Source organism: Anolis sagrei, chromosome 3, assembly GCF_037176765.1.
Source record: "Anolis sagrei isolate rAnoSag1 chromosome 3, rAnoSag1.mat, whole genome shotgun sequence".
Lineage (NCBI taxonomy): Eukaryota > Metazoa > Chordata > Lepidosauria > Squamata > Dactyloidae > Anolis > Anolis sagrei.
The window spans coordinates 117,126,804-117,146,378 of NC_090023.1; the positions used below are offsets into that span (position 1 = coordinate 117,126,804).

The 19,575-nt window shown below is 38.1% G+C and overlaps 1 protein-coding gene across 5 annotated transcripts in view; it reads right to left on the minus strand.

Moving 5' to 3' along the window:
* Window positions 1-19,575, minus strand: part of RBM26 (RNA binding motif protein 26) — a 63,189-nt gene that overhangs the window by 24,932 nt on the left and 18,682 nt on the right. For 4 of the 5 annotated variants that reach the window (XM_067466867.1, XM_067466865.1, XM_060769512.2 and 1 more), the window contains exons 7-16: window positions 19,202-19,441; window positions 15,210-15,347; window positions 14,327-14,467; window positions 12,890-12,998; window positions 9,817-9,976; window positions 9,024-9,188; window positions 7,416-7,547; window positions 5,620-5,691; window positions 1,854-1,982; window positions 188-262 (exon numbers count right to left, since the gene is read on the minus strand). In XM_067466867.1, the coding sequence (XP_067322968.1) occupies window positions 188-262; window positions 1,854-1,982; window positions 5,620-5,691; window positions 7,416-7,547; window positions 9,024-9,188; window positions 9,817-9,976; window positions 12,890-12,998; window positions 14,327-14,467; window positions 15,210-15,347; window positions 19,202-19,441 (1,361 nt within the window). The remainder of the gene's footprint in view (window positions 1-187; window positions 263-1,853; window positions 1,983-5,619; window positions 5,692-7,415; window positions 7,548-9,023; window positions 9,189-9,816; window positions 9,977-12,889; window positions 12,999-14,326; window positions 14,468-15,209; window positions 15,348-19,201; window positions 19,442-19,575) is intronic. The other variant, XM_060769514.2, reaches the window with a different exon arrangement.

The window sequence follows — 19,575 nt, forward strand, 5'->3', positions numbered from 1 at the left end:
TAAAAACTTTGCTTGAATATTTACACAAGAACTGAAAATATAGGGAAATGTTGCTTCTGTCTTTCTTGAAACTCCACTCCATTGTTTTCAGACCACAGAATTATACTGTAATATTACTAGTCCTCAATTGCAGATTTCATGATAAATATTCTTCAGCAGCAATCCAATCACAGTACAAAAACTTTACCTTTTGTGTTTCAATGTGCTTTTCTAAAATCTCTTGCTTTTTCTTCCTCACATCTTGCTGAAGTCTTAGTGCTTCCTGGAAGCATAAAAGCAAAGAATATTTCCACGTTCTATAAAAGTAAGTGTTTGCAATTACACTGCTTATTAAAGAGATGATCAACTACAAACAATGTGTGTAGTATAAAGCATTACATATTAAATTAATATTTTGGAATCAGATATGTGCCATATATGTGTTTTGTGAAGAATTCATACATATTAACATATTGATTTGAAAGAACTCTGAATTCCTCAAAAGGCAAAAGGCGACTGCCAATAGAAAACACTACAAAATACGTTTCAGAGTTTTTTGTTTTTTTTTAAAAAAAAGAATAAACAGACCATGACACTCTGGCAGAAAAACATTCTACAGTGTAAGGTTCAATATTATATTTTAGCACTGTTGTAAGAAAGCATTATACTGGTTTACGGGACCTTCAATTCTGTTCTGCTCCTCTTCTTTTATGCCAGCAATTGTTGTGATACTGATTTAACTAAGAATAGTAAAGGTTCACTTGCTTATCACTAGACAGCAATTTTATGTGACAAAGGTGACCAAACCAGAAAGTTCAAGAGCTATTCAAGAAGGAGCTTACAGTAAAATATGAAGCACATTGAGCTTGCCTTATCAATGGGCTCATGATTTTCAGTCTGAACCCACAGCAAATTCAAAGATACACAGCACAGTACATTTGGAAGCATAATAGGAAGCACAACCATCCAATGTAACAAGGTTCCTTCACAAGGAAGAAGTAGTATTTCTCTTTCCAACATAAAACTGTCCCCTGCGTTGTTTCATAATGTTTATGCATCATGGCACACCAAATCTGTATAAGTTTCACTAACCATGCAGAATTTAAACATAATTTCCTAGCCATCGTTACAAACTACCAGTTGGATGTAATCCCAGTTAGCAAACACACACGTGCTACAAAACATTTCACCAAAGACGGAAAAGATACAGGAGAGAACACACAAGGACTTCTGATCTCCCAATCATGGTTAGAAGGTCACAATCATTGTATTGCCCAAGGAAAAGCACACTTCACCTATGACTTGCAAGTCTATGTACAAAACAGAAGAACACATTATCAAAGTAATAGCCAATTAGCCTCCAAGCCTAGACCACATAAAGGTATAACCCAGAAAACTTTTAATGGTAAATGACCAAAAATGCTCTATTCCTCAAAAATGTTGTTCAGGAAAATAGTTTCAGCTTAATTTTATAGTGTAAATGTACATCAATATATCCCAAATTGCAGGTGGGGAGATAGTTTTCTAAACTAGATGCAGGCGGGGCCGTAGCTGGGGGGGGGGGGGGGCATTAAAAGTTCAACCCTGCCCTCAAATGTGTCAGGTTAAAAAAGAAACCTGGTTTACTCATAAACTGGTTAACCAGTTAAAATTCATGAGTACACCAGGTTTCGGGGGAAGGAATGTTAGAACCCTTTCGGGAGGATTAGAATCCTTAACCACCCTCCCCCCCCCCCCCCCGCTATAGCCCTCGATTCAGGGTCTATGAAACAGAAGATAACTTTCTCTATGAAATGGATAAAATACTTATTGTAATGTTGCAGTTCTCTACATCAAATATTGTTGTTTTATAAAAGAAGCGTAGTTTAATTTACCTGTTTTTTCTTCTGTGCTTCACTAGAATCTAGCACGGAAGGGTTAACAACAGGCAACGTTTTCTGAGCTGCCTTCAAAGCAGCTGGATTATACACGGTTTTTGTCAAGCCAGTAGAAGTAGACAATACCTACAGAAAGAAACCCTTTTATTTTGCTGACAAATTTTGAGTAAATGACAAGTAACTGATTCAAAGCATTACTATAAATGCTGTGTTGCTGCGATCGTGAAGACTGGAAGAATATAAAAATGTGAAAGGGCTAAAAACACTTGTATACATCCTAAATGTCAGGAACCTTGTATACATGTTATGGGAAAACATAGCTACAGAACTTGGAACCTGAGCCCTGCATGCAGGTTGAGTCTCTCCTGCCACTGAGAAATACCAGCCTTCACAATGTTACTTGCCATGGAGTTCCCATTGTATTAATCTAACAATAAGCTGGAGAAATGTTTACAATTCACATAGTTTACAAAAGCAGAGAACTCTTCAGCTGGCATGTATTAACTACCTCTATCAAATGCCCAACTGTCAGTTATACTCTTAAAGCAATGCTTCTTCCACCATGTGATGTGTCGGGAGATTTTCTCCCCACTACGCCAAGGACAGGCACCAGTTTTTTCTTTCTACCTGGGACACTCGGCAGATAATTCCTCAGAGATCAATACCACTCCAAGGGACCACCACCTAAGGTTACAGAAAGACACAACAATACTCAACAGCCACTGCATGTATCCATTATTGAATTATGCTAGCTTTAAAAAAAAAAGCCAAGCCATCACTTAGCTGGAAGGAACATGCCAAACTGCATGATGTCGGAAACAGTCCCCCACACACTCGGTAAAACTGACTTGGGGAGTTTTCCTAACCTGCAACCTGTTAATCAGTTAAATCAGTGGTGTGCTACTTGTGGCTTCTCTGACCCATTGGCAGCATAGACTCTGGAACAGATAAGATACTCATTTGTGCAATACAAGGAAAAACAATATTCCAAGTTTGCTGCTTTTCTATCACTAATAGCAGTAGAGAAATAGCTCTTAGCAGCAACTACTAAGCAACAGGAAATGTTTTTCTTCCCTACTGCCAGCAACTCTCACTCCGAAAAAGGAAGGGAAGTTTAAACCTCGTCATCCCTGCAAGCTGAGATGATGCAGAGCAGGAAGACTGACAGTGTATAAATATGTGCATGCTCCTAGTCACTACTTTGCTACATTCATTTAGCTAGGGAAGTATGTCCATAAGAATAACATATTTCATGAATAAACATAACCTTAGCAGATATTCATGTTCTTCTAAGTATTTATTTTGAGAGAAGAACTTTAAAGTTCCTATTGAATAGTGTATAAGTCTAGAAATTTTAGTCAAAAAATCAACCCAAAAATGTTGTTCACCTCATCCATAAGTAAACTTGAGAAAAAGTCTTATTTCTTATAATGAATGCCTAGGTGATAAAATGGTGGCTGCTGCCAATGACGGCATTAGTGCTTTTCCTGCAACAAACATTAACCCTCAACTTATCAATGTGTCACATCAAAATTTAAAATTTTGACTCCAAAACCTTCCCTCAACGTATATACACGAGGTCAACTAAAATAAGAATATATACAATATGAACCCCTACTGTACTGACTATAAAATCCAATCCCCCCCCCCTCGCAATACACAAACGGCTCTAAAACAATTATGTTTCAGCAAAGGATGAAACAGAGAACTGCCATTTTAAAAAGAGTCCAAAGCTCCCTTAAGTGTCTGTCCATAGAGTAAATCATGCCATTCTTTGAACCTGGTCCACTTTTTGCAGGTATGTACAAAACTCCAGCATTAGGGGAGTAATTGTTCGGTTTAGTATATAATAATAATAATAATAATAATAATAATAATAATAATAATAATAATATATTTTTTAAAAATTGTACCTCACCATATCTCCCCAAGGGGACTCAGGGTGATTTCCAACAGAAAAAATGGAAAAACATTCAATGCCAAAAGGTGAACAGTAACCACTAAACAACCAAACTAAAACCAATAAACAAAACAATATAAGAACTTATGACAATAAAATAAGATATTCAAATAGTTATAAAGAATGAAACCAATCCAAATCAGACATGCACCCACATAATAAGGATCTAATATTTATTTATTTATTTATTTATTTATACATTTAATAAAGCTAAAATACTTTAAAATTATTAAATAAGGACTGCAGTATCTAATGTTTAGGTCTGTGATGAAGCGTGCATGGAGGCAAGAAGGTTGCATTTCACGGCTCAGTGTAGGCTAGGAATGGGTAGATTGCCCTCTGTGTTAATTTCAACAGGATTGAAGTTTGTTCTACCCTAACTGGATCACTGAACACACACGCACACACACGTATATGTATATTTTTAAATCAACATGAAATTCTTTAGCACACAATAAAACAAGTTCATTGGGTGATCCAAAGGTTGTCTTGTAATCCTTTCTTTTGAAACACTTTTTCCATTCATCTTGGACTTGCTAAAGAACAGGAGATTCCATGTACCTCACAAGGACAAAGATGGCTATCACAAGGACAAAGTATGAGAAAAGAGATGGCTGACCCACAGGTACATTTTAAGAAAGGTTCTTCTTAATAGCAATATCAAAGAACCTATTTCAAAACCCCACACCATCACAATCTATTCCAAATGGATAGCCAAGAAAAGAAAACAGAAAACGCTTGTCTCATTCAATTGAAAGGATTTATAACTCAAATTTAGCTCTATCTGGTAATTTGTTTCATCCCACATAGGAAGAGTTTTAATGATGTTAACCAAATGGTTTCACATATGCACTCTATTTTGGAGGGAAGAAATGTTTTAGTGGTTTGTTAAGCAATTTTACAAAGTATTGTAAAAACTCACAGGGTTGCTGTGAGTTTTCTGGGCTATATGGCCATGTTCCAGAAGCATTATCTCCTGACATTTCATCCACATCTGTGGTAAGCATCCTCAAAAGCTGTGATGTTTGTTGGAAACTAGAAAAGTGGGGTTTATTCTATAACTGCCACGAGAAATGCATTCTGAGCCACCAAAACTTATTTTGAATATTTACAAAATCTGCCAGTTTTTAAATATCCCTATACTCATTTTTTTTGCTATACTGATTCTCCCTACACCTAATCCTTCAAATAGTTCTGGCACTAAAATGTGGATATAAGTGACTCTGAAGCACTTATACTGATTCATCAAGAAGAAGAACCTAAGCTCACATTCAAAAGGCAGGAGTAGGAAAATTGAAAGTCAGTGTCTACCTTCAACAATGGGCCAACATCAGAAACAAACTACTGTTAAGTGTACAGCCTGCTAACAAGTTCTGTGTTTTTATGGAATGAGGCAGCACACTTCAGCATGTTACAATATCACAGACTACCTCAGAATTCTGAGCAAAAATGTTTGTTGGAAACTAGAAAAGTGCCTACAACAGCCCATCTTTAATCTTGCCATAATTTGGTCCATTCTGCATTCAAATATCCTATCTAACAGTACTAAAATCTACCCAATCATACAAAGGCCCATCCAAACAGAAACAGTTTAGGTTTCATAAAGATGCCTACACAAACACATATTTTATCATTTAGCATTTCAAATGTTTCCAATCAATTTCAAAATTATATCAATGATGGTATAAATGCAAGCAACCATCTTGCATTTGCAACATGTAAAAAAAATTCTACAGAAGCAGAGTTGTGGTATTGTAGTTATAAAATAGTTATATCATAGTTCACTCAGCGTTATTGCCTTACCTTTTCAGTAGTTGGATTAGGTGGTTTAGGCACAAACCCAAGCCTGTCCTTCACAGAGAGTTTTGCTACATTCTAAGAAAAACAGAAATAATTATTTACAAGTTTGCCATCGAGGTAGCATTTGAAGCACATTGAGACCAAGTAGTCAGTTTCACTACTAGGATGACAAATGCCTATTCTGACAGTAATAATAAAAATGAGAGAGAGTAGATATTTCTATCAAAGGTCAACCATGTTAGCTTCTGGTAGCAAATAATAATAATCATAATGGTGGTGGTGGTGGTGATAGTAGTAGTAGTAGTAATTGTGGCACCTTAAAGACTAAGAAGTTCAACAACTAACTTTTTTTTCATGCCAAGAGCAACTTGAGAAACTCCACGTTGCTCTTGGCATGAGAGAAGTGGCCATTTGTAGGGATGCTGCCAAGGAGACGCCCAGATGTTTGATGTTTTACCATCCTAATGGGAGGCTTCTCTCATGTCCCTGTATGAGGAGCTGGAGCTGACAGTGAGCTCAACCTGCTCTCCCCAGATTCGAACTGCTGACCTGTTGGTAAGCAGTCCTGCTGGCACAAGGGTTTAACCCACTGTGCCACCAGGGGCACCGAACACTTAACGATGTTAATTTGGTTTGGTTTATTGAAGGCCAAGATGAAATACTTTGGCCACCTCATGAGAAGACAGGAAAGCTAAGAGAAGACAATTATTCTGGGGAAAATAGAAAGAAAAAGGAAGAGGGGCCAACCAAGGCAAGATGGATGGATGGCATCCTTGAAGTGGCTGGATTGACCTTGAAGGAGCTGGGGCGGTGATAGCCGACGGGGAGCTCTGGCATGGACTGGTCCATGAGGTCACAAAGAGTTGGAAACAACTGAATGAATGAACAACAACACTGAAGGCCAAGTAGCTTTGCAAAGTCTTGGAATCAGACAGACATACAAGCTTAGGAAGCCATGCAGTAATATAGTTGTGAGCATCTAAACAAGAAGTCCAAGAGTTCAGAGAAGGACCTGATGGTGTGTAAGATGAACAGGAATCCAAAAAGAGCAATGATGTCCTGACTCCAGACTAGGATGTGTTTAACCAATGGGGGAAGCAACACCATTTTCTCTCATGGTTCCCTATTTGGGGTCAGGGACCACAGTTTAAGAAGCAGTGCTTTATAGTCCCTTGAGCTGATTAATGATATATCCCAGTTCTCCAGAGCTGAGAGGACACTGCGATGGAAAATGGAGATTGCTATTTTCCTGATTTCACTGGATTCTACTTGTCCACAAGATATGTCAAAAGTACTGGATACTCTCCCTAGTAACTCACATGTGATACTCAGATTATTAAAAATTTTCCTCACACAATTACAGCATTGTTAAATGTAAATTATATATTTTGCTCATGAAATAACTTGTATTTTGTAATACTAATATAACATGCACTAATACCATATCCCATGAATTTTCACATTATTCAACTAGCATGGGAAAAGGAAATTCCTCATAAATAACAACAGTATTACCAAGTCAATATATGAGCATTAAAAAGTCTGGTTTTTCTGAGACATCAGTTTTATTAAGTTCTATTTCAAGTGTGAAAGCTATTTACTCAACTTGGCTGCACAATTTTAAACAATCCTTACTACTATAATATGAGTGATAAATTCAAATTTCCTTTCCAGATTTTTTAAATAAAAATATCTTAATAAATATAGGTCACCCACTTAAGACTGAGGGATTCCTAGTTTAAATAGCATATTGAAGTTCACTTTAAAAATCACGTTTGTAGCATAAATGTTATACCTACCTGAACAGCTTCTGCACCTGCACTCTGAGCTTCAGCAGGTTCCATGTTACTGACAGGCACTGGACCCAATCGCTCTTTGACAGACTGCTTTATAACAGGTAAAATGGGCTGCTGGGGTAAAGGCTGTATAACCTTAAAAGGAAACCAGGTCATCAGAATAGGACATGGAAGACTGAATAATGGTTAAACATTCAAGTACGAATATTCCTATTCTTACCATACTCTCTAAACTCAGGATCCACATAACATATTTCACCAAAGTAGCAAATACTTTAACATCAGTAAAACAATTTATAAAGTTACAATACCAGAAGCCAAATCAAAAAAGGTCAAACTTTCTAACTGAAAAAAAAATCAGCTCCAACACTCTGTTCCTATTTTGTTTTTACTAATGGCAGACCAAGTAAAGTTCTCAGAGTTCAGATGTCAGAATTAAAGCAAAATTCTTTTCAGTATCATGCTACAAGGAATCTTGTGGCTGAGGCTCAAGAGATACTTGCTTCAGTGACATAAAGTGATGTCATGACCAGGTTATTATCATACAGTTATGGTAAATTGGTTACTAAGGGAACTCTGACACAGTTGTATATTAAATCTTCATGAAAAATATCAAATATGTATCTCCTACTGCTATATTTTGCCACCAACACTTATAAAATATTTAATTTACAGATTCTTAAGGGAAGTCAAAATACATAATATTTATAATAAATTTATTGTCGTAGCCAGCTCAAGTAGATATTTCAATGATAGAAGGTGCCAGGCATAGTTTGGATACTGTGCGGTTTTTAAAAGAAGGCATACAAATTATTTTAAGTTATTTTCTGCTCTCATAAAATATTTCCTTTCTTCCTTTGCAATTTCAATTTCTTGCAAACCTTCATTGACATCAGTATGAAACATTCCCTGGAATGTACGTTCCCCACAACTCCCTTGAAGGTATGGGAACATTTTTTGGTATAAAGAAGAAAGCTTCCAGGGTTATATTCTTTTTTCTTTCACTCACTATATTATCTGATACATACACTGGTGCATTTGTATTTATAAAGAATGTAAAGCCTCCTGCTAACCAGGAGTATTTATCACAAATAAGTATTTGTCACTTATTTCAATAAAACTTATTTTTAAATACATCATTATTAAGGATTACAACCTTGACCTTGAACAAAACATAATTTGTTTTCCTTTATTTTGAGTATTTCTCACAGCACCAAGTCATGGCACCATGTCAGGAAAGAAAGGTACAGACTGGGCTCATTGGCAGGAAATAAATCAGTAACAGTATATGGGGATGGGGGCTTAAGATAGAGCAGTTTTTCCACTTTTGTGGGGATCTTGTATACCTAAATCCTGCAAGAGTTGGGGGGCCAACTGTATTCCAAAATGTGAAATAATGAATTTAACTTCCATATATTTAAAGCAAAAGGATAACATGTCAGTATTTGAACTTTTTAATATGGTAATTCTTCTAGTCGTGTGTATTATGAGACTCCAGTAATAGAGATGTAACAAATCTAAATGCTGTATTTAACATCCAAAACAACCCGGAAGACTTTTAAAGTCTAACCAGGCTATCAAAATAAACTATACCCCGTTCCCTGGTATTACCTTCTGTACTGAAGCTGGCATGGGTGGAACACTGCCTTCTCTGTGCCAGTACACCTTAATGAAACGATTATTCAATACAGCTTCTGTGCTTGAAATAGCTTTCTTTGCCTCTTCATGGGTAGCAAACTGGATGAGAGCACCTTCTGGATCTCCCTGGTAGGCAACCTACAATTGTAACAAATAAAACTAGTAAAACAAATTGTATCATAAAATCCAATCTGATCTAACAAGTGTGCTATATACACAAAATTGAGACAGGCACCATCCCAAGAGACTGACACTCTATCACCTAAACACAGTCTCACTTGAGGTGAGGTGACCCACAAAAGGGAGAGAATAAATCAAGAGGGCTAAGGGAAGAAGAAAGGGGCTAATTTGGTTCTCTGGTGGTAATAAAACAAGAGTGAATGCAGAAACTATATACATTTTACATTTGGTTTTACACTAAAACTGAAATGAAAATCACAGAATTTCTAAAACTTCCTGATAATGAAGTTCTAAATGGAGTCCACAACATCCAAGTGTGGAGAAGAGCAAACCACAGACAACCTATTACAGTGCAGACTGAGCCCACCCACATGCACAATGGAAGAACTTCTTATAGCAACACCAGAGGCTCTCCAAGTGGCCAGCTACTGGTCAAAGGACATTTAGTATAATGCCAAATTTTTAAACTTTGTTTGTGTTTTTAAATACATTACAACTGTACCCTCAATTTCGCTTCTGACATGATAAATAAATAACTGGTAACCACTTCTAATACTACAATAAAATAGTCAAGTTACCACTTTACCTGCAAATTCACCAAATTTCCAAATTTGCTGAAGTGTTCGTTTAGTTTGCTGATATTGTTCAGCTCTGGAGGAACTTTCCTCAGTTCAAGTTTGGTATTTTCATTTCCAAACTGCACCTTCTTCTGAAAAGCCGGACTGTTCGTTCTGTTAAAGTTTGGCCTGAAACCGACAACGTTAAATATTGATTTGATATTTATAGCTCAAATGGCTACTTAACTGGATCAACAGCCAGGACACCAACATAATACATTCAAATGAACTGCCAGAGGGACAGAAGTTCTCTACATGCAACTCGAGACTCCATTATTGAAAGAAAAGTGGGATATAAAATCATCACTGTTTGGCTTGGGTCCAGGTTATCTACAGGACTGCCTTCTCTGGTATAATCAGCCCCTTGGGACACTTACGTCCTCTAGGAAGGGTGTTTGCTCCAACCAACCAGAACCCGGCAGGCAACCATCAGTCAGAAAACATTGTCATTAGCTCCCCTGAGACTGTGGAATTACCTGTCAGAAGAGCTCCAACAGCTAAACGTACTGTCAAAATTTAAGACGCAAGTAAAGACCTAGTCTTCTGAAAGGCCTACCCATTCAATTTTGAACTGTGAATTTTAAATTTGCATTCTAATTGATTCATGTATTAATCTTTAATCATTGTATTTTGTAGTTTGGTAAATGTGTTTTGACTGTATTGTACACACCTTTGAGCAGTGCAGATAGGCGAGTAACAAATAACATTTATTATTATTATTATTATTATTATTATTACTACTACTACTACTACTACTACTACTATTATTTCATTATAATCATCACCATCATTATCATACAACATGCTGAAATTCCTTTCCACAGGAGGCTAGGCTGGTCCCTTCTGTTTTACTTTGTCTGCCAAGACAAGACTTTTCAATGTGTAGTTACTTACAGGGAGGATTCTGAGAGGGAGGATGCTTGATTTTACATCTAATGCTTTAATATTGTAATTTTAATTGTTATTTTTTTTACTGTTTTAGGGTTATTTTTTATCATCTTGGGTTCCACTCTGAAAGAAAGGGGCTATGTAAATGAAAGAAATACATAAAATAAATTTACAGTTTTGGCTTCAAGCTGTAGCAGCATTCATACTGATGCCAAGTAACTATGCCAGAGGGAAGTTCCACTCCAACAGGATACTGGTCTTCTTTGTGGCACTAACCCCCTCCCCCATTTGGAATGACTTTACCTTTATTTATTATAAATAAATGGCCATACCTTTATTTATTGTAAAATTACATTATATATTATTACAAATAGAAAATTATATAATAAAAATTGAATGAAAGTTCCAAAGGCTGTGCAACACAGGCAACTGTATTTGCATGCACACACTTACTGGCTTTGACTCTGCTGGCAAAAACAAGGGCGGAAGAAGCTGAACACACCTGTGTGAGGAGAGGAATTCGGAAGCAGCTCGGGAGTAAATAGTAAGCTGGCCTAAAGAAGGCGGCTTGGAGGAGCAACAGCAGCCAGTTAAGTGGGAGGACTGGGGAAAAAGTCATGCCCCACCCTGGCCCAGACTGAATAATTTTGTGTGCTTTACATGGTCCGCAGGGAAGACACTCCCCAATCCTGGGCCACCCTGGCCTGGACTTGCACACCAGTCAAGGAAGCAATCAATATATTTTGAAAAGAGGAGGAGATGATGACAAAATTGATATGCAAGATTGCCTAGAGTTCCCTCTGAGGCCGAGAGAGCATGATACATTCAAGGCAACTATTAATTAGAAATTTATTTTAAAGGAGGGATTGTCTGCAGCTTCCTCTGCTGTATAGTAATTGTGACTTGAGGCCATGAGAGTGTGGCTCATCCAAGGTAACAATTTATTAAGGATCTATTTTAAAAAGAGGGTGGGCAAGCCTCCTTGAGATTGTGTGTAACTTGCTCAAGGTAACCCAGGAGGCCCTAAGGCTGAGTGAGGAGATAAACTCTGCTTAGTGTGACCACACCAACCCTCAAGACATTATTCCCTGCTGGGAAATTCATGACAAAATCGCCATGGGCAGAAACACCCCAAATTGTAAAATAAATTCCTGGGAGGCAAAGGCATAGTAATTAGAACCTTATTATCCACTGGGACATAGAACAAGTGGGAACAAGCAGGGAAAGGCTTAGGAAAAGCAACCTGTCTCCCACCTCCTGCAGTGCTGCCAGTTCAACAGTCCACCTTCATCCCTGTGCCAATCCTGCAACCACAGTAAAAAGGTTGCACTCAAATCATGGCCAGGGATCTTGTGGAGCAATGCAGCACTCCTGCTGATCCAGCCTCAGAGAGAGCAGAAAAAGGGACAGAGGAAGGCAGGCAGGGTTTATAAAACCTCTGGCCCTGCTCTTCCCCGTGTCCTGCCTCAGCAGGCATATACACCAGGCAGTTAACCCTGGTATCTACCCAGGGAGGTCACCAAAGGTTATCCCTCACCCACAATAGCCATGGCTGCAAGGTCTTGGGTCAATTTTGCTTTAATGGCTATTCTAACACCGCACCTTAGATTTGGAACATGCCCAACTTTTGTATTATCAACTCCTGACATCTTTTCTGTGTACTATAATTTCCTAAATATTTATTAAATATTTATATTTAAATCCAGTTTCCACAAGGATTGTTAAAGGCACCAGATCTAATTTAAAGCATTTGTATCCTGTCCTCCTCAACCCCCGAAGGGGGACTCAGGGCGTCTTACAATTGGCAGTCATTAAAGCACAACAATTAACATAAACAGGTCAACAGCAGTAAAAAAATACATTGAAATGCAATAAAAATAAATTAAAAATATTGGCCTTTAAAATATTTACACAACCAAGTCTGAGTCTGCAGATCTAAGTCAGTATTTGGTTAGTATTTAGGTGGGAGACCAAGGGCCAAACCAAATGGTTTCAGGGCTGCAATGCAGCCCCCGGGATGCACATTCTCCAACCTTGTTTTAAACCAAAATTGTGTATCATGTAAAGACAAAGGCATAAAAAGAGAGGCAAATCTGAAATACAATGCATATTCCAGGCATTAATATATGGTTAACAGATCGAGCAACTACTCACTTGTCAAACCAGTTCTTCTTTACTGGGACTCCATCACCTGAACCAATAGTTCTTTTCCGGGACTCAGAATCTACTACTATCCTCATGCTGCTTTTATTAGGAGGTTTTTCTGTGTGAAAGAAAAGAGTACACTGATTAATTTTTAAAGGATGTTTGTCTGTGCATTTTATAGTAGGAATTTCTCTCCTTATTACCATCAGCTGACTAACTGCATTTTTGGAACATACTATGTGCTGTATTTCTTCAAACCCAAGGTCCCTTTGGTTCAGCACTAGTCTCCAACAGATACCAAAACCAGATGCTTCAAAAGGAAGTATAAGAAACCCCACAGGGCAACTACAGAATACATTGCCCAGAAAGCAACATTTCTTTTCAACTCTAGATATTTAGCAGATGGCTTACGACTTGAAGCCTGAAAGGGATTCCTTTGATATTTTCCAATATTTTTTTAAGAGAAGGGAGGGGACAGAGAGGCAGATGTAACATGGAGAGAAGATCAGGAGTATCTTGCAAGTCTGCACACACTACTCTCTTCCACATGGATCTCCCTACCCTTTTTCAAACCCTATTTATCACACAATCCTCTGATATCCAGGATTTAGGTAAGCCCTGCTGTTCCCTAAATCACAAGCAAACCTCAAATAAGCTTCCTCTAGGCAAACTGCCCTTTCTTAACTGTGTAAGGAACAAGATCTTCTAGTTCCTACTACACTAGCTCTTCTTCTCTAGGAAACTACAACAATGTCCTCCTTTAGAATGTACAAGGAAATTAAAATAGCAATTCCACTTCTGCGACATGAACAACATGTCAAATGTGATCACAGCCTGTTACATTCTACAGAAATGTAATGTTAGGAGATAAGGATCACCATCTGCACCATGCATTTAAGACAACCATTTTACAAGAGCTTGTGTAGCTTTCTGGAATCAATCTGGAATGAGCCAAATGTGTTACTTGAATTGATTAGTTCCTGCAACAATAGCAACTGTTTAAATGGTTTTAAATGCTTATGTTTTATTTTATATATTGTTTTATTTGTTATATATGCTGTTTGATTTGTACTGTTTTAATATGTTGTGAGCCATTTTGGGTCCCGTTTAGGGAGAAAAGCAGGATATAAACGAAGAATGGTTGTTGTTGCATAAATTTAACATTATAAAGCATGTACAGAGGAAGTAAAATGATGACATCTCTTCAGGGGCAAACCTAGGATTACACTGTTATTGAAGACAGTACATAGAGAATGCTCATTCTTCAGTCTATCTCCCTATAATAATCATGCACCTCCTAGTCAACCTGCAACTTATATGGCGAGAGAAAAGGGCACTGAGTGGTGAACTCTCACTTTAACTGCTTAGAGCCACATGCATCTGCTCATCTATACTTTAAGGCAATAAGAGTCATAACAGCAGAGCTCAAGAAATATTTCACAGTACCTCTTGGTGGCAGGTCCATATCTCCTGATGTAAGTCCTATCAGATTTGGTCTTTGGGCATGCACCCTATGTCTATACATAGGTCTTGAAGTGCTGGTTATACTTGGTGCTTCAGGATTGTAGCCATCTGTATCATATGTTTCTATTAAAGAAAAATATATAGTTGTACTAAAATGTACAAAGGGCCATGGAATCCCACATTTTCAAACTAAGGATAAATATCAAACACAACAGACTATCTACTGCTAGAAAGTCAACAGAGTGTTTTAGAAATACAAAGTTTCAAATGTACTTCTTAAAATGTATCTTGGCCCCCACTATTCAAAGAAGAGAGATCTGACACCAATTCGAGTCCGTATCAACCAAAGCAGCTCTTTAGATCCTGCTGAAAGTTTTAGATGCAAGAGCATTTTGATGTGTTCAGTATGAGACTGAAGGAAACAAATACATTAAATGGATCATCAGGCTCCCAGAATAGTTTGTCACAAACCATTTCCTTGTGACCTTGGCTATGAAACTACAGCATTTTACTCAAATAGGCAGATTACTATCCAATACTACATTATGTTTATTCTTGTGCCAATAACAATATTCCCTTGTGGGACAATTAAATGTTAGCCAATTAAACCTTCCTGATGACATGTTTTTATCAATAGAATAAGGGGAGTGATTGCTCCCACCACATGCCCTTGAAATTTTCTGCATAAAGATCAGAACCCTCTGCAAAGCAAATGAAAAATCAAAAGGGAACTGCAGAAGGAAAACAAAATCCCACTGCATTCATGTGATATTCATTTTACAATATTCTGAACAGCCACAAAATCTCTGTAATTATAATAAGAATATTCTGTATTATCATAAGCAAAACAATTCTATTACCACACCTGTAAAAAGGGAGGGTGGAGCAGGAGGTGACTGATGATGAATACCCGTTGTTACAACTGTAGGAACAGAACTGGTTGCAGAATTTGGAGGGGCATCCATACCAGAGGGCTGCAAAGGAGGAAGAGGAGGTGGTGGTCCTGCCAAAGAACAATGTAACAAAGCATGAAAAATGAAGCAACCACCAAAAATATAATACAGTTATATCTAGACCAGTGCTTCCCAACATTTCTTTTATAAGGGACCACTTGACCAGGGACCACTCTCCAACAAAAGTACCAAAAGGGTTACAGTTTTTAGTCAACTTTAGATTGGGTTTGGTTATTTGGGGTGCTGATTCAGAAAACTGCATTGGATAAACCAAATCAGCTCTAGTTTCTGATACAGAACATATGCCATCCAACAGTAACCATCTGCTCGCCCACAAAAAAACCATATTTAACAATCTAGAGCTGATGTGGTAATAGTCATCTTTCGTGGGTAGTCAGCCTCTCCCATCCCAGCATCGCCATTGCTTCGGCACTATAAGAGGATTTTGTGAGCCCAGTGTTCTCGTTGCTGCGTGGTTTCAAGGCAACAGTGTAGTAATGGTGAGGCCACGGACCATATTTTCGTTCTTGCGGACCATGTATAGTTATTTATTTATTTACCATATTTATATCCCACCCTTCTCACCCCTTAAGGAGACTCAGGGCGGCTCATATATATAGCAGCGATTCGATGCCACATGGGCATACATCAAGTAAAAGAAACATATACATTAAAACAATCACTAGAAACATATCAAACATTAAAAACCACTTATTTAAAAACACAAAATCCGATACCATAGTCCAAGTTATATAGAAAACTCAATGCAGCTAATGTAATGTACAACTCAATGGGACAAATATGCACTTGTTTCCAAATATGAAAGAATTTTAAGACCACTTTAAGCATATAGATATATGTTTTAACGAATGGCGTTTAAGAGCTAAGAGTCTTGTTATGCTCTCAATCTTATGCCAAATAAAGCCTGCTGGTCTTTACAAGATGTCAAAATGTGTGTTGTTCTGGTGCAGCACATGAGTATTGGCTACTCCTCTGGGAACTGTTCGAGCCTATAGCTTCCAGGGAAGTAAACATCCATTCCATGTTGGTTCACTAAGCAGTATTATCAGAGAGTTCTCTTTAGCTTCAGATGAGGACTGCTGGTGAAAGGCAATATGCCAGTACTACCTATTATTTATTCCAGATTACTGCCTGAACTTCAACAAATCCATACTTCAGCCATCAGAATTTAAACTGAAACAGGCAAAAGAATCTATAATAATGCTCATCTGACAGGTATTCTTTTCAATTATTTTCAAGATCCATTTCAAATGTGCTAGTTTTACCTTCAGTGTCTACATACTCCAGACCCCATATAGCTAAAGGTGCGCCTGTTTGTACATCTCTTTTTCTCAAGCAATAAGACGTTTTAACCTATTTTAATCTATTTTGAGATGTAGCAGATTGCTATAAATTGTGGAATTTTTGTAATGATGGAAAACCCAGATGTTGAACTCTGTCTTCTTTCACGTGATTTTAAAAGGCAGATGAAAAATCATTTATTTCAGCAACCTTTTATCTTAATGACATTTTAATCTCAAGCACTGTAGCGTTTCAGTCTTGTCTTGCGCTGCTATAAAATGTTTTAAGTTATTTGTTTGATTATTGTTTATTATTTATTATGCCTTCGATTGATTTGAAACTTAGTTATAAACCATTCAAAGAATTACTATGCAGCAATATATAAACTTAATATACACAAATATTCATTTCTCATGCTGCTGTTATTTGCTCCCTAGAGTTTTAAAGCATTCTGCAGCCTTAATGAGATAAACAAAATTCAAGCATGACTAATTTAATCTACATCCAGATAAATGATTGCTGTAACATGAAATGTTACAAACCATCTATACTTGTGTATAAGTTGACATCATGTGTAAATTGAAGGCAAGTTTTGAGGTTAAAATTACAGATTTTGATATGACTGTGGATATATTGAAAGCCACTCTCCAAAGGGGAAAGATCCAGCATTACCTCAGGAGGCCAGCCACCCCTAACTCTGACAATTTGCTGCCTTTCCCCACTTCTATCCAGAGAAGGAGATGGTTACTTTTCCTATATATAACTTATTATATTACAGTATTAACCCTTATAAAAAAGGAACCCTCTTCTCTGAGCAAAGTGGAAAAAATTAAAGGCTTAATCTGCTCCAAGAAAACCTGTCAAGAAAGAAAAGAAAAAAGGAGTGGGGGAAAGGAGTTGGAGAAGTGAGAGAAGCAAAAGCGAAAGATTACTGGCAGGGTGTATTTCTGCTGGGATGCTCTAGAGAATACAGCTGATGTGAAGAAACACAGAAGAGGAATAGGAGTGGGGAATCAATTAAGGTGAGGAAGCAAAGAGTGTTTGAAAAAGAAAGGAGGAAGCAAGCACAGGGGAAGGAGAGGAAAAGTGACTTGATGTTTAGGAGAGCAATGGTGGTGGTTCTGCTGCTGCTGCTGATAGTACTGAGTCTGCAGGGTGTGGGCTGGAGAAAGGAATGTGGTGGAAAGGAGGAGACAGGAGGGGCAATGTGCAGCAGACAGCTCTCAGTCTCCCAAGAGCAAGGTGAGGGAGAATGGCTTTTCCCATAGATTAGATCCCAACAATTAATGAGCTCCCTCCACCACCCCACCCCACCCCCCCCCCCCCCCAACAATAACACACAGCTACCAAGATATGAGAGAAAACAATATGTTGGCACATGTTGTAGCTCAGCAGCAGCCAGGGGCTGATGGGTTCACTGATGACTTAAGAGTCAGATGGGATTGTGGGCTTTCCTGGGATTCATTCAGATGCAAGGCCTGAGAATGTAATTGCCTCTGAACCTCAAGTAGGACAAATGCAGGGCCTGAGAAGGTAATTGCCTCTGAAACTCAAGGCCAGTCACAGGAGTGGGAATCAGCTTCTCTAGATAAGGAGTCTAGCAAAGATGAATGAGAAACACCCCTAGGAAAGGACCTGGCTATACTGACCTAAGCAAGGAAGCATATTTGCAGATTAGAGCAGATAGTTAGCTTTGTAGATCAACACAGCAGAAATTCAAGGGCAGATATAATGCTTTCATGTCTGTTTATTAGGAGCTAACAGACACTCTGTTTTCAGTTCAGGCAAAGTGGCTTTCAAGTACAGCCAGGCCTGTGTTCTCTATTCAACTCTTGGTTTTGGATTCTAGTATTCTGGGAGTTCTCCATGATCTTGTTTTATATTATTCAAGTTTTTCTTATGGATTTAAGGTGCCTTTGTATTTTGTGATTATTTTTGGACTGTGTTGCTTTTGGATTACTGATTGCTGAATTTTTGGATTCTACGCATACTCCTGCTTTTTTTTTTAATTATATAACTTTTGTGTATTTTTGCAATAAACTGTTTGCTTCTTCTTAGAACTCATGTGATGCTATGTTCATAGGTGGCTTCAGGCCTGGGGTGTGACAGCACAGCAGCTGTGAGCCATCAAGTCCAACCCAGGAGTAGCCCCAACACCACACTGATGTCAAACAGGAGCCAGGTAGTGTGCTGTCCCCCACCCACCTCATCAAAGAAGGTGATCACAACTCTCCCTCTCCAACCACCCCCCCCCCTCCTTCTTAGTTTTGCCAGCAGTTGTCAGTGTGTAAAATGATGGGAGAAACTCAAGACTCTCAATTTTTGAAATCAGCTAACCTTTTCTCCCCTCATCCATCTTTGCTTGGAAAAAGGGGATGCACTATGCTAGGCACAGGACCCGCATCTCTGTCATGGTTTACTGTGGGTGACACCAACTCTAATGACACCACTGTCTGACACCGACCTATGGATAAATAAACTCATTTCCTGAGTTACATTTTCTCAATTTAAATGCAAATATATACAGCAAACTCCATCATTTAAAAATACCTAGGAAGGGAGCTATATAAAACAAAAATTACTTTTAAAAGGTAAGTTTTACCTGTAACAGGTGGAAGGCTAGGTGGTAGAGGGCCTGGAGGTGGAACGGGCGGCCTAAGGTTTACAGGAGGAGGAGTAAGAATCGGTGGTGGGGGAGGAAGTCCTGGAGGAGGTGGTCCTTCAACAACCGGGGGCTGTGCAGGAAAAGGCAATATGCCCGGAAGGTTCACATCTTCTACAACCACAGGGTCACTTCCATGATCAAAAGGACACATATCTCCTCTCATACAGAAACCCTTTTCTGAAATGATAAAAACAAAGGATTACTAAGAAAGCCTGAAATATTATGTGAAACAAATTAATAGTCTCCTGCTAAGTTTATATTTATTTATGTTTTCGAGACATGACATTGTACTTTGATAAACTTATTTACCA